The sequence below is a fragment of the Poromitra crassiceps genome (genome assembly GCF_964638095.1).
Source record: "Poromitra crassiceps genome assembly, chromosome: 14".
Classification (NCBI taxonomy): Eukaryota; Metazoa; Chordata; class Actinopteri; order Beryciformes; family Melamphaidae; genus Poromitra; species Poromitra crassiceps.
In genome coordinates, this window is record NC_139633.1 from 21,716,745 (window position 1) to 21,729,123 (window position 12,379).

The following is a 12,379-nucleotide window of genomic DNA, read 5'->3' on the forward strand; positions in this document are numbered from 1 at the left end:
ACGCTAATCCTGTTCAATGCCACAAACCCTTTCCCCCTAGGGATGCACGATATCCCGCCAATCATATCCACATCGGCAGATGTTAGTCGCTGTTTAATACATCAGTATCGGTCCGATGAGCAAAATAACAGCAATGTTAATATCGGTTATCGTATCGGTTAGTGATGGGCTTTTCCCAACATTTTGGAAAGAAAGAAAGACGTTACTTTTTCAAATTCACAGTGTCTACATGTGGTTTTTTCAGTATGTACCAAATTTGATTATCATAGAAACTTTTGTTTTAATACAGATCAAATTGACATCTGTAAATATTGGCCATAACAGCAATGTTAATGTCGGTAATGTCGGCATCAGCCAAAATGTTCATATCTGTGCATCCCTACTTTGCCCTTCACAGTCTCGCACTCTGGCACCATGTCAGACTCACCCAGCTGTCCGGGGCACACACCATGCGTGTCAGACTCACCCAGCTGTCCGGGGCACACACCATGCGTGTCAGACTCACCCAGCTGTCCGGGGCACACGTACCAACTTAGATTAGAACAATGCACACGCGGTTTCGGACTGAGGCCGGCACACAAACCACCATCATCGGGCGTGACTGTCTGAATGTGTGTTAATATATATACTGCTTTTTATGTGTGCCAGGAACATTGGCAGCCATTTGGTGATTAACAAGAGTGTGGATGGCTGCCTCAGGACGGCCAGCCACGTAAGCTCATTAGAGCACGTCCAGGCCCAGCTGACGCTGTCCTACAACCGAAGGGGAAACCTGGCCATCCACCTCATCAGCCCCATGGGCACGCGCTCCACGCTGCTCGCTCCCAGGTACCAGCATGCAACTACACACACACACACACACATGCGCACACATACACACACACGCACGCACGCACACAGACGAACACACATCTTTAGCTTGTAAAACACGTTCACACTCTTGCTTTGCCCTCTTCCTGCAGGCCTCATGACTACTCGTCAGAAGGCTTTAATGACTGGGCCTTCATGACCACCCACTCCTGGGACGAGAACCCCAGTGGGGCCTGGACTCTGGAAATAGAGAATGGGGCCGGGCCCAGCGACTATGGTAAACCACCTTCCTGTAGTAGTACTGTAACATGCACCTCACAGCACTTCAGCTGTGCTGAGAACTCTGAGATGAGGAATATCCTGTGGGTTATATTCTCTATAAGATGGATTTATTAACCTACATTTTATTTATTTGCTTGTTTATTTATTTATTTATTCATTCATTTATTCATTTATTTTAACTTTATTTATTTAAACTGACAAATTTTCTACCTGTTGACCATGTGGCCAGATATTATTAGCCAGAAACTGTAGTTAGAAAAACACATATAAAAACACAACATGCAATCATCTGTACAGATACAGTGTAATGTATGAAATGAATGTTCTGTGTTTACATCCAACATCCAACCTTAAATCAGCTTTATTAAGGCCTTTATATAAGTCTACATCCAACCTTAAATCAGCTTTATTAAACCCTTTATATAAGTCTACATCCAACCTTCAATCAGCTTTATTAAACCCTTTATATAAGTCTACATCCAACCTTCAATCAGCTTTATTAAACCCTTTATATAAGTCTACATCCAACCTTCAATCAGCTTTATTAAACCCTTTATATAAGTCTACATCCAACCTTCAATCAGCTTTATTAAACCCTTTATATAAGTCTACATCCAACCTTCAATCAGCTTTATTAAACCCTTTATATAAGTCTACATCCAACCTTCAATCAGCTTTATTAAACCCTTTATATAAGTCTACATCCAACCTTCAATCAGCTTTATTAAACCCTTTATATAAGTCTACATCCAACCTTCAATCAGCTGTATTAAACCCTTTATATAAGTCTACATCCAACCTTCAATCAGCTTTATTAAACCCTTCATATAAGTCTACATCCAACCTTCAATCAGCTTTATTAAACCCTTCATATAAGTCTACATCCAACCTTCAATCAGCTTTATTAAAACCTTTATATAAGTCTACATCCAACCTTCAATCAGCTTTATTAAACCCTTTATATAAGTCTACATCCAACCTTCAATCAGCTTTATTAAACCCTTCATATAAGTCTACATCCAACCTTCAATCAGCTTTATTAAAGCCTTTATATAAGTCTACACCCACTTAAAGCAGCTACGAGCAAGATTTTCGATTGTTATTAAACAGTCTAAATTTAATATCGATGCCTCACATCTTACCTCTAATATTAGACGAGACCAACGCAGAGTAGTCTCGCTTGAAAGCCGAGTGAATCGGCGAGTGTTGTCTTGATGATTAGTCTGTCTCATAGACTGTAAAGGTCTGTCTGCGGGCCGGTGTCATCAGGAAGTGAAATTAAACGGTTTGCGGCAGCCACTTCGGCCATAACCACAAAATTACAAAATTACTTTCAAAAAACTGTTAGAATATAACGAGAGATGTTCGCGAGAGCAGAAAGTAGCGAGGGCAGCTGTTTTGGGTCTGTTGCTACGGCCGTAACCCGTTTCGCTCTGTCTAGCAACTGTTTACAGCTGCCGTAAACCGTTTCGCTCTGCCTAGCAACAGACCCAAAACAAGAAGGACGGCTTTCCCCTCCTGCTGCCCTCGCTACTTTCTGCTCTCACTAACATCTCTCGTTATTTTCTAACAGTTTGTTTGAAAGTAATTTAGTAATTTTGTGGTTATGGCCAAAGTAGCTGCCGCAAACCGTTTCATTTCACTTCCTGATGACACTGGCCCGCAGACAGACTACCGTAAATTCCGGACTATAAGCCGCGGCTTTTTTCCCGTTTTTTGGCCTTTTTTGCCCCCTGCGGCTTATATAACGGTGCGGCTTATCTATGGATTTTTCCAGCAAACGGCCACTCGGGAACCTCCAAAATCTATGGATGTTGGTATGAGGCAGAACGAGAGCAAGACAGACATTATGAGAGCGAGACCCTGATTGGATGATGTTGCAAAAAATGTGCCTCGCGACCTGATTGGAGCACTGTGCCACTACTCTCTCTCAGCCACTACGGTAAAACACCCTCCCTCCTCCCTCGCTCCGGGGGGAAAAAGGCAGCGATTGAGCCTGAAAGACAGTCTGAATGAAATTGAATGTAACATTCCCAATTCTATGTATTACATTCTAAAAAACTAACAGCAACATTTTGGAAGGCTAAGCCACACAACTAGCTCGTTGTAATCTAACATCATGCTTCAAAAGATGGAGAACTGGCTGTGTTACGACGATGGCGGCGATTGAGCCTGAAAGCCATGTCTGAGACAGTAGCGAGACAGGAACAACAACAGCAGCAGCAGCAAAGGATCATGCACAAACCCGAGACGAAAGGGACTGTCCGTCAGGGCGCGGACGACTGTGTCAGCAACTCCCTCCCGACTACCAGGAGAAAATTACAAACTTCGGCGAATTCACACAAAGAAAGATCAAGGAATATTCCATCGGACCGGAGCAGATCATAAATATGGATGAAGTGCCTTTGACGTTCGACCTGCCTCTCACTAGGACTGTTAACAAGAAAGGTGAATCGTCCATCACATTGAGAACCACAGGTCACAAGAGAACGAATTTCACTTGTGTTCTTGGCTGCACAGCATCTGGAGTAAAGCTCCCGCCGATGGTGATTTTTAAGCATCTCACAATGTGTGATTTTGTCTGGGGATTAGTGACCTGACTTTTGTTTTGTTGAAATGTTAATAAATGGGAGCTTCCCCAAACAGCCATCTCTTTCCCGACAATCCCCTCTGTGCACGAAGCCTTACATATGGTAATTAAACATCAAAACACCCGCGGCTTATAGACCGGTGCGGCTTATATATGTAAAAAACAGTCAACTCTGCAGGTGCGGCTTATACACCGGTGCGCCTTATAGTCCGGAATTTACGGTAATCATCAAGACAACACTCGCCGATTCACTCTGCTTTCAAGCGAGACTACTCTGCGTTGGTCTCGTCTAATATTAGAGGTAACATGTGAGGCATCGATATTAAATTTAGACTGTTTAATAACAATCGAAAATCTTGCTCGTACCTGCTTTAAATCAGCTTTATTAAAGACCCTTCATATAACTCTATATCCAACCTTAAATCAGCTTTATTAAACCCTTTATATAACTCTACATCAACCTTAAATCAGTTTTATTAAAGTAATCAGGCAGTGGAGTGGATCCTGCACTCGTCCTGTCTGCCCTTGGACAGTCCAGCAGCAGCCATCCACAGTACATCTGGACGCGGTGGGTCCACCCACAACACTGTTCTGAGCAGCCAAGAAAATCCCACAAAATTCAAGAACTATATATATATGTCTCTCGCTCCCCTCCCTCAGTAAGGGGTGATTTAGTAAGGTGAAACCTCTCACAAAGGCCCCACACTTGAACGACTCTCAAGAGGTGTGCGCTTCATAACGCTCTTAATAGGCTCGGGGTAAAGTCACTGTCTGTCTTCACGTCGCTGCTCATTTCACGGAGTCCTTTTCTGTCACTTTGTGCAGGACACCCAAGAATATAAAATGAGAAGGGGAGAGGCTACAGTTACACAATCCACACTAGGGAGCGGTAAAGCCTCACTGGTACAGGTAGACCTGGCTAATTTCCATTTTTATTCTCTCTCCCCCCAACTGTCTCTCAGGCACTCTGACCCAGTTCACTCTGGTTCTGTATGGGACAGGCCCAGCATCTTCCGACTCCTCCGACAAAGAGGAGGCTCAGACTGGCAACGGCAGCTGTAAGACCTTTGACCTGAGGCAGATATGCATCGGTAAGACAGCTGTAAGACCTTTGACCTGAGGCAGATATGCATCAGTAAGACAGCTGTAAGACCTTTGACCTGAGGCAGATATGCATCAGTAAGACAGCTGTAAGACCTTTGACCTGAGGCAGATATGCATCAGTAAGACAGCTATAAGACCTTTGACCTGAGGCAGATATGCATCAGTAAGACAGCTGTAAGACCTTTGACCTGAGGCAGATATGCATCAGTAAGACAGCTATAAGACCTTTGACCTGAGGCAGATATGCATCAGTAAGACAGCTGTAAGACCTTTGACCTGAGGCAGATATGCATCAGTAAGACAGCTATAAGACCTTTGACCTGAGGCAGATATGCATCAGTAAGACAGCTGTAAGACCTTTGACCTGAGGCAGATATGCATCAGTAAGACAGCTGTAAGACCTTTGACCTGAGGCAGATATGCATCAGTAAGACAGCTGTAAGACCTTTGACCTGAGGCAGATATGCATCAGTAAGACAGCTATAAGACCTTTGACCTGAGGCAGATATGCATCAGTAAGACAGCTGTAAGACCTTTGACCTGAGGCAGATATGCATCGGTAAGACAGCTGTAAGACCTTTGACCTGAGGCAGATATGCATCAGTAAGACAGCTAAGACCTTTGACCTGAGGCAGATATGCATCAGTAAGACAGCTATAAGACATTTGACCTGAGGCAGATATGCATCAGTAAGACAGCTGTAAGACCTTTGACCTGAGGCAGATATGCATCGGTAAGACAGCTGTAAGACCTTTGACCTGAGGCAGATATGCATCAGTCAGACAGCTGTAAGACCTTTGACCTGAGGCAGATATGCATCAGTAAGACAGCTGTAAGACCTTTGACCTGAGGCAGATATGCATCAGTAAGACAGCTGTAAGACCTTTGACCTGAGGCAGATATGCATCGGTAAGACAGCTGTAAGACCTTTGACCTGAGTCTTACCCTAAACAAGGGGACTTGTTTAGGGGAGGAGAGACTGTTGACTACTCCTGAGTTGTGCTTCCATTGTGGCATTTAAAATAGGATGGAGGATTGTCCAAATCTGCCCAGCATCAGGATGTTGCCTTCGTTTGCATTGTGTTTCTCATATTCAAATGTAGGTAATTCAAATGTACTGTAAGCAATTTGCAATTCTGAAACGTATTTGGAAGTCCCGGGAATGATCTTAACTAAAACTATTCCTGCAAAGTTCATGCCATGAGCAACTTTAGTTTTTAATTTCCATGTAAAATACAGAGCTGAATTCTGATGAGCTCAAATTAGATTTTTACTTCAGGTCCTTTTTTTTTTATTATCAAATTTAAAGATAATGATATCCATATTGCTGTATATTACCAAATCAAAATACTGCTACAGGGCCTATACTACCACTGAGCCCTGTGCTGAGTCCCACAAAAATGTTGGCTGAAATAGTGGCAGCAGCCTGACCCCTACAGGCTGTCAGGGGTACTTCCATGACAAAGGGCTTAGTCAAAAATCCAGGTTGAATTTAATTTGATCGTCGTGTGTGTGCGCACACACACACACACACACACACATACACACACAGACACACAAAAACATATATATAATATATATATATATATACAGTATATATATATATATATATATATATATATATATATATATATATATATATATATATATATATATATATATATATATATCAGTCCAATGTAGAATGAATAGCTTGATGCTGAGGAGCTTTAGTCCTCAGTTTGCTGGATAATCTGCAGTATATTTTCCTCTGTGGCCCAAAGAGATCTCCATAACAATTTGAATCCATTTCTGTGTTTTGAACAAATTGAGGAGAACCCTGCAGCAAATTAGATTTCCTCGCTCTTGTTGGCTTCCACTCCTGTTATCAGCTCCTTCCCTCTTGGCATCCACGTCCTTTTAATTGCCGTTATAGGCAGTGGTCTGCATCTGGACCTACTGCATATGGAAATAGGCCTTTTGACTTCAAGATGCTGTACTCAGCATATAATTTGCAAGGCTTTTCGTCATCACATTTTTAGTAAGCAAAAGCTAACACTGACAACAGTGGAAATGGGGGCGTTCTTCAAGACTGCACTCCAGCATGTTTTGAGGCAAAGCTGAATGAATACGAATTTCCCCCAAAACGTGTTTTATATCTCCGCCTGGAAACAAAAACAACAATGGATGAATACATGTGGATATGTGCCATAACGTGCTTTACCACCTTAATTGGTCTCTTTGATCCATGGCCATCTTGTTGGGTGGGAGTCCATCTCCTGCCTCTCTAATTTGAGGCTTGTTGAAGTCTAAAAAAAACTCTGTTCCCCCCTCCTCGCCCTTTTTATTCTTCTTTTCTTGTCTTTTTTAAATCGACAACATGTTTATTTCACTTCCCGTGTCTCCCCCTGTCTTCTGTCTTGCAGAGTGCAACGCTGGCTACTACCTCTTTCAGGAGGGCTGTGTGAAGGAATGCCCCGCAGGCTACACCGTGGGCTCCCAGCCCCTCAACTACACCCAGGGGAACTTCATCCAGGCGGCCTCCGTCCCCACCTGCCTGCCCTGCCGGCCGCCCTGCCTGACGTGCAGCAGCCTCAGCCCCCTGGCCTGCCTGTCCTGCCCCCCTCACAGCCAACTGGACCCCGTCTCCGGCACCTGCCTCCACCTCAACCAGATCGAGCGCGAGTCCCCCGGCAGCTTCATGGCGGGCAGCAGGGGCGGGGCCGGCGGCGCCGAGCTGGAGCCCGGCTCTCAGCTGCCCGCCACGGTGGCCGTGCTCAGCTGCATGGCGATCATCGCCACCTTCGCCGGCGTCTTCCTGCTGCTGCAGCTGCGCTCGGGCGCGCTCATCAAGCTGCCGTCCCTGGAGGCCGGCGCGGGGGCCCTGGGGGGCAGCTTCAGCCTCGGGGGCAACAGGGTGGTCTCGTACCGCGGCATCCCCACAGTGTGGGGGGACGACGTGAACACTGACTCCGACAACGAAGAGTTTGACGGCCACAGCGAGAGGACTGCCTTTATCAAAACACAAAGTGCTCTTTAATGCCGTTTCCCCTCCCGCTCTCAAAAAGTCCTGGGTTCTCCTCAAAGTCACAGTTTTCTCTGGTTTCATCTCTCGCCCCCTTTTCCCTCCTCTCCGTCTTACCGGGCTCTCATCTGAGTCCTGCCCCTGGATCTTCCACTCCAGCTGTGGGCGAGCAGATGTGAGCCGCTGTCTCTCGGAGCTCGGGGTGGCCAGAGTTTGCTCCGTTCACACTTGGGTGCATTTCTATTAAACTGGCTCTCTGCCCCCCTCTTGCCCTCCGTCACTGGCAGACAAAGTGTGTCTGTGCAGAGCCCATCGCCCGCCAGCTCTGTCACAATAAACAAACCATTATTGTTGGCTTCCTTCCTCTTTATTTTTCCCCCATCAGTCTCAGTGCAGTAGCCATACGAGATTGTTAAATTTAGGGAACACTGTGTGTGTGTGTGTGTGTGTGTGTGTGTGTGTGTGGGGGGGGGGGGGGTCGGTAGGTGCGTGTGTGTACAGTATATGGATGTGTGTGGTGCGGTGCACAGTGTAGTAGGGTCAGTTATAGCGAAGCTGTAGCTGGTCCTATCGCATCTAGAACTTCAACTACAAAACGATGACAAAATCTGTCACATTTGTAAGCATTGCTTTGTCCTGAACAAGTGTCCCTCTGCTGACATCAGCATCCAGAACCTGTTACTTCCCAGGTTACTTTTTTTTTTTTCAAGCTTACGGTAAAAATGCACAGCACATCATCATCTGTCAAATCAATAGCATTAGAAATGTGCTGTATATCTACGAGAGCCCTACTCAGCCTGGACATACTACATGGACGTTTTGTCAATGAATTGATTGTACTCATTTGCCACCTGTTGCGAGAGAAGCAAAACCGTCTATCTGAGAGCTCTCTTTAAAACGCTGTCATTATTTTGTGAGACGCAATCATTGTATTTTCACCTTTAATGGTTGTGTTTATCTGTACAGTTCTTGTTCTAGGTGTGTTGGGGGCTTTAGTAGTCTCGTTACCCCACATACCTGGGATCGATACGGTATCTCAGCTCTCAGTCACACCACTCCCAGTTCTCCCTGCACTTTAGGCTCCAGCATGGGTTGGATTTCTTCTGGCTTTTTAACATAGAATTTAATGTGGAAATATAAATTCCCCTGCCGCTGCCATCTTAACCCGTTGGCCCTCACAAGAAAGGCTATTAGTCACTTCCTAGATAAGGCAAAAGCCGTTCGAGAGACATTTAAATGGACCCGTCTCCAGCAACTGCTGTGCGTACACCGCAGTGCAGTGCGTGGATGAGACCCGGAACAATAGGTGACTGTTCAACACAAGGCCTTGTTAAAGTTATTTTTTTGAGTGATGAGTTACCCGTGTCGGATTTCCGTCCCAGACATGGTAACTTTATGGCCTTCCCTTCGTCAGAGCAGGTTAGCTCTGCATGCTTCATATCAGAACGGCTGTGTGGAACTGCTCGTGTGTGCGAGTGAGAAAGACCTTTGCGTCTTGAGTGTTGCTATGGAATTGCTATAGTGTGAATACAGTAGAAAGATGTTGCGCGAATATAGTACTATCTGCCCTGTGAAGCGGTAGTTCTCTCCTACTCGCGGTCGAACTCTCTTCGTAAAATCTTCAATATTATTTAGGAATCCCTGCATTGAAAAATTAACATCTCAGTTTCTCTGGACTCGCCCTCCAGTCGTCATCTATGATCCGAGCTTGAGATCATCTCTTCAGTGTACAATGCCAATTAATTATATCTGAATGACACTACAAGCAAAGATTTATTCAGAGAGAGATTTTATTCATATCCGTAGGGAAGATTGTTTTAAAGTGATTTTTTTTTTCTCTCTTTTGGGCTGCTTATCTCAAATCTGCATCTCATAAATTAATCCATTGTACCGACGTTGAATCCATTTATCTTTTTTTTTTTTTTTTTTTTTATAATTATGTTGAAGTTATTTTCCACTTTCAGTACGGAGCAGTGGAGCTTGCTGAGAGAGGTTCTCGTGGTGATGACATGCATATAAAATTGCAGCTGCTCATCCTTTCATCTACCTCTCATTTCGTTCAGCAATGTCTCACATACTGTACGCTGTTTCCCCTGTTAATGATGAACGACTATACAGGTTGAAATATATGTAGGTGACAATGAGAACTTAGGAAAGATTTAAGAGCAGCTGTGTTTTCAAGTCTTAATTTATGTTTTTAAAGGAAAAAAAAGACCAACTGCGGTGTAAATGATTGTTCCACCCTCGAACCCCGTATCAAACCTATCTCTTTGAAATATATTGCTTTTAGGATTGGTTTTCATAAGCAGTCGCACCGATGCTTTAAAAGCAGCTGTTATTGAAAGTGGGATATTAGAAGATTGTTCATAGATGTTGGCCAGCGTTTGAGCGTTAAATCATGATTGCCAACTTGAAACTGTTGTGGGCATTTTGTTCTCCTCACCTCTTATACTCGATTTAGCGTTAAGACCTTTTGTTCTTGAGTTTCTGTCACTGACAATCAAATCAAATCTTTTTCTTGTTTTGGGGGGAAGGAAAGTTGCACATAATGTAAGCACACAAAACAAATCACTTTTAATTTAATTACTTTTTTTTGGGGGGGGGGGGGTATTTCATAAATATGCAAATTAATTTAAATTGCAAAGGAGTATTCTGCAGTTATCTGCTTATCCGGAAAAAAAAGACAACTAAAAAATTAGAGCAAAACAGAGAATAAACCAAATACAGCCAAAAACCCCAGAATGAGGAGAGAAACAGACTGATGTCCTTAAGAGGAACAAAGCTGGAGTACGAGGGTGTGCCACAGGTCTGTTTGTGATGGACACCAGTGCCTGCTGTGCTGTCATTTAACGATTGATTACCCCCAGTTAAAAGAAGACATCAATTTAAAAAAAAAATGATATTGTTCCCCGTCAAAAATAAATACAAGCTTGGACTTGAGCCACAAAATCATATTTACACCCCAGCTTACGGTGGATATACACTAAGAGATTTATTGGACTAACTGCGCACCAAAATTGCCTCCATAAACTATTTACTCGTACTCTGGATGCTCAAAACGGCCTTATAAATATGAGGGGGATTTCTGACCAATTTTGCTTAGTTTGTATGAGATTGACTTATTTGGGCTACATCTAGTATGTATTGCACATCTGCCCTCGCTACTGTAAACACCGCAGAGTTACTGCTTCCAAAAAGAATGAAATTGCTGTCTTCTGAATTGTAACATATCTGGGTGTTTTGACATGTTCTGTGCCACCTAGATTGCATGCATAAGATGATGTATTGCTTTTGGCTGGATGCTGTGTTCACTGCAGCTTGAAAACTCTCGAAACTTTAGACAGATGAACTCTGAGCTCTGTGCATTCAAGTGTTTTGACAAGACGTCAGATGCAGCGCAGGCAGCATTAAGTAGCTGCTGCTTCTGAAGCACAGAGAGCTGCTGACATCCTGACTTTGCAGCCGGCCCACTCCTCTCACCCCAATAATGTGCTGAAAACGGCACACTCAAAAGAAAAGGTTCTTTTACTGTGCCAAAAAAGCAGTTCGTAAGCCAACCTCTTCCCGGCACTAATGTATTAAACCTTTTAATGGTAGAAATTAACTCAATGTTAACAACAAAAAGTGGCTCTGCTAGAATGAAAAGAATTGCTTCTGGGTACCGGGGAACCTTTTCTTTGTGCTGCTGACCCGTTTCATGTGGAGTTCAACATTGTTTCAGTTCTGCCTTAGGATATAATCTGAAGCGACCAGTATGGAGTTGGAGTTAATCGCAGCAATATCTTTGGCGCAACCAAAGACCGAATCATTTTAACGGTGTGCAGTGTTGACACGCGATGTTGCTTTCAGGTTGTCAATATCCATCAACCCCTACATCCATTCAGTTTGCTTTGTTGAAAACGTTCTGTAATGTCTGCCTTTAAAGATCTGAGATCTGCAGCAAAACCCTGTATGTCCAGCAGCTGCAGAGGGAGGAGGTAGAATGTATTCCATTGTCATTAACTTAAGGGCTGAATCAGATGCGTGCGTGTGTGTGTGTGTGTGCGTGCGTGTGTGTGTGTGTGTGCGTGCGTGTGTGTGCGTCCGTGTGTGCGCATGCTTGTTTAGGTATAAATTCAACTCTTTGGAGGGGGGGCGGGGTTAGTGGAGCAGCCTCAGACGACTCTGTTGATCTCCTCCCACCTTGAACCGTTATGAGGTTCCTGGCCTGTGGCTGCACACAGTACCTTACCGTGACCTATGAATAATGTAAAATAATTACTATCTTACATGGGACAACTCTAAAATAAGGCCTATTTTTGTACTATATGAACGGTGCAGTGTAATTTTCTTGTAATTTAAAGATTTTTTTTTTGCTCTTGTTTTCTCCTTTTTATTTAATTGATGTCAATTATAGATTCTACTAAAAAAAAATAAAGATCTATGCAAATTTCAATGTGTTTTTCTTCATCTGAATGCACTGCAAGTAAATATGACTGATTAAGAATGTAGATTGGTGCATGAGTGCGATTATGGCAAATCGGTTTCACAAAAATTTACATGAATCTGCCGTTAAACCTGAGTGAAAGCATTCGAGTTAGCGTAAAGCC

At 43.7% G+C, this 12,379-nt stretch overlaps 1 protein-coding gene across 2 annotated transcripts in view; it reads left to right on the forward strand.

Moving 5' to 3' along the window:
- Nucleotides 1-12,219, forward strand: part of furina (furin (paired basic amino acid cleaving enzyme) a) — a 118,066-nt gene extending 105,847 nt beyond the window's left edge. For both annotated transcript variants that reach the window (XM_083651121.1, XM_083651122.1), the window contains exons 13-16: nt 649-828; nt 963-1,087; nt 4,645-4,773; nt 7,192-12,219. In XM_083651121.1, the coding sequence (XP_083507247.1) occupies nt 649-828; nt 963-1,087; nt 4,645-4,773; nt 7,192-7,805 (1,048 nt within the window). In that variant the 3' untranslated portion in view covers nt 7,806-12,219. The remainder of the gene's footprint in view (nt 1-648; nt 829-962; nt 1,088-4,644; nt 4,774-7,191) is intronic.
- The last annotated feature ends 160 nt before the right edge of the window (nt 12,220-12,379 follow it).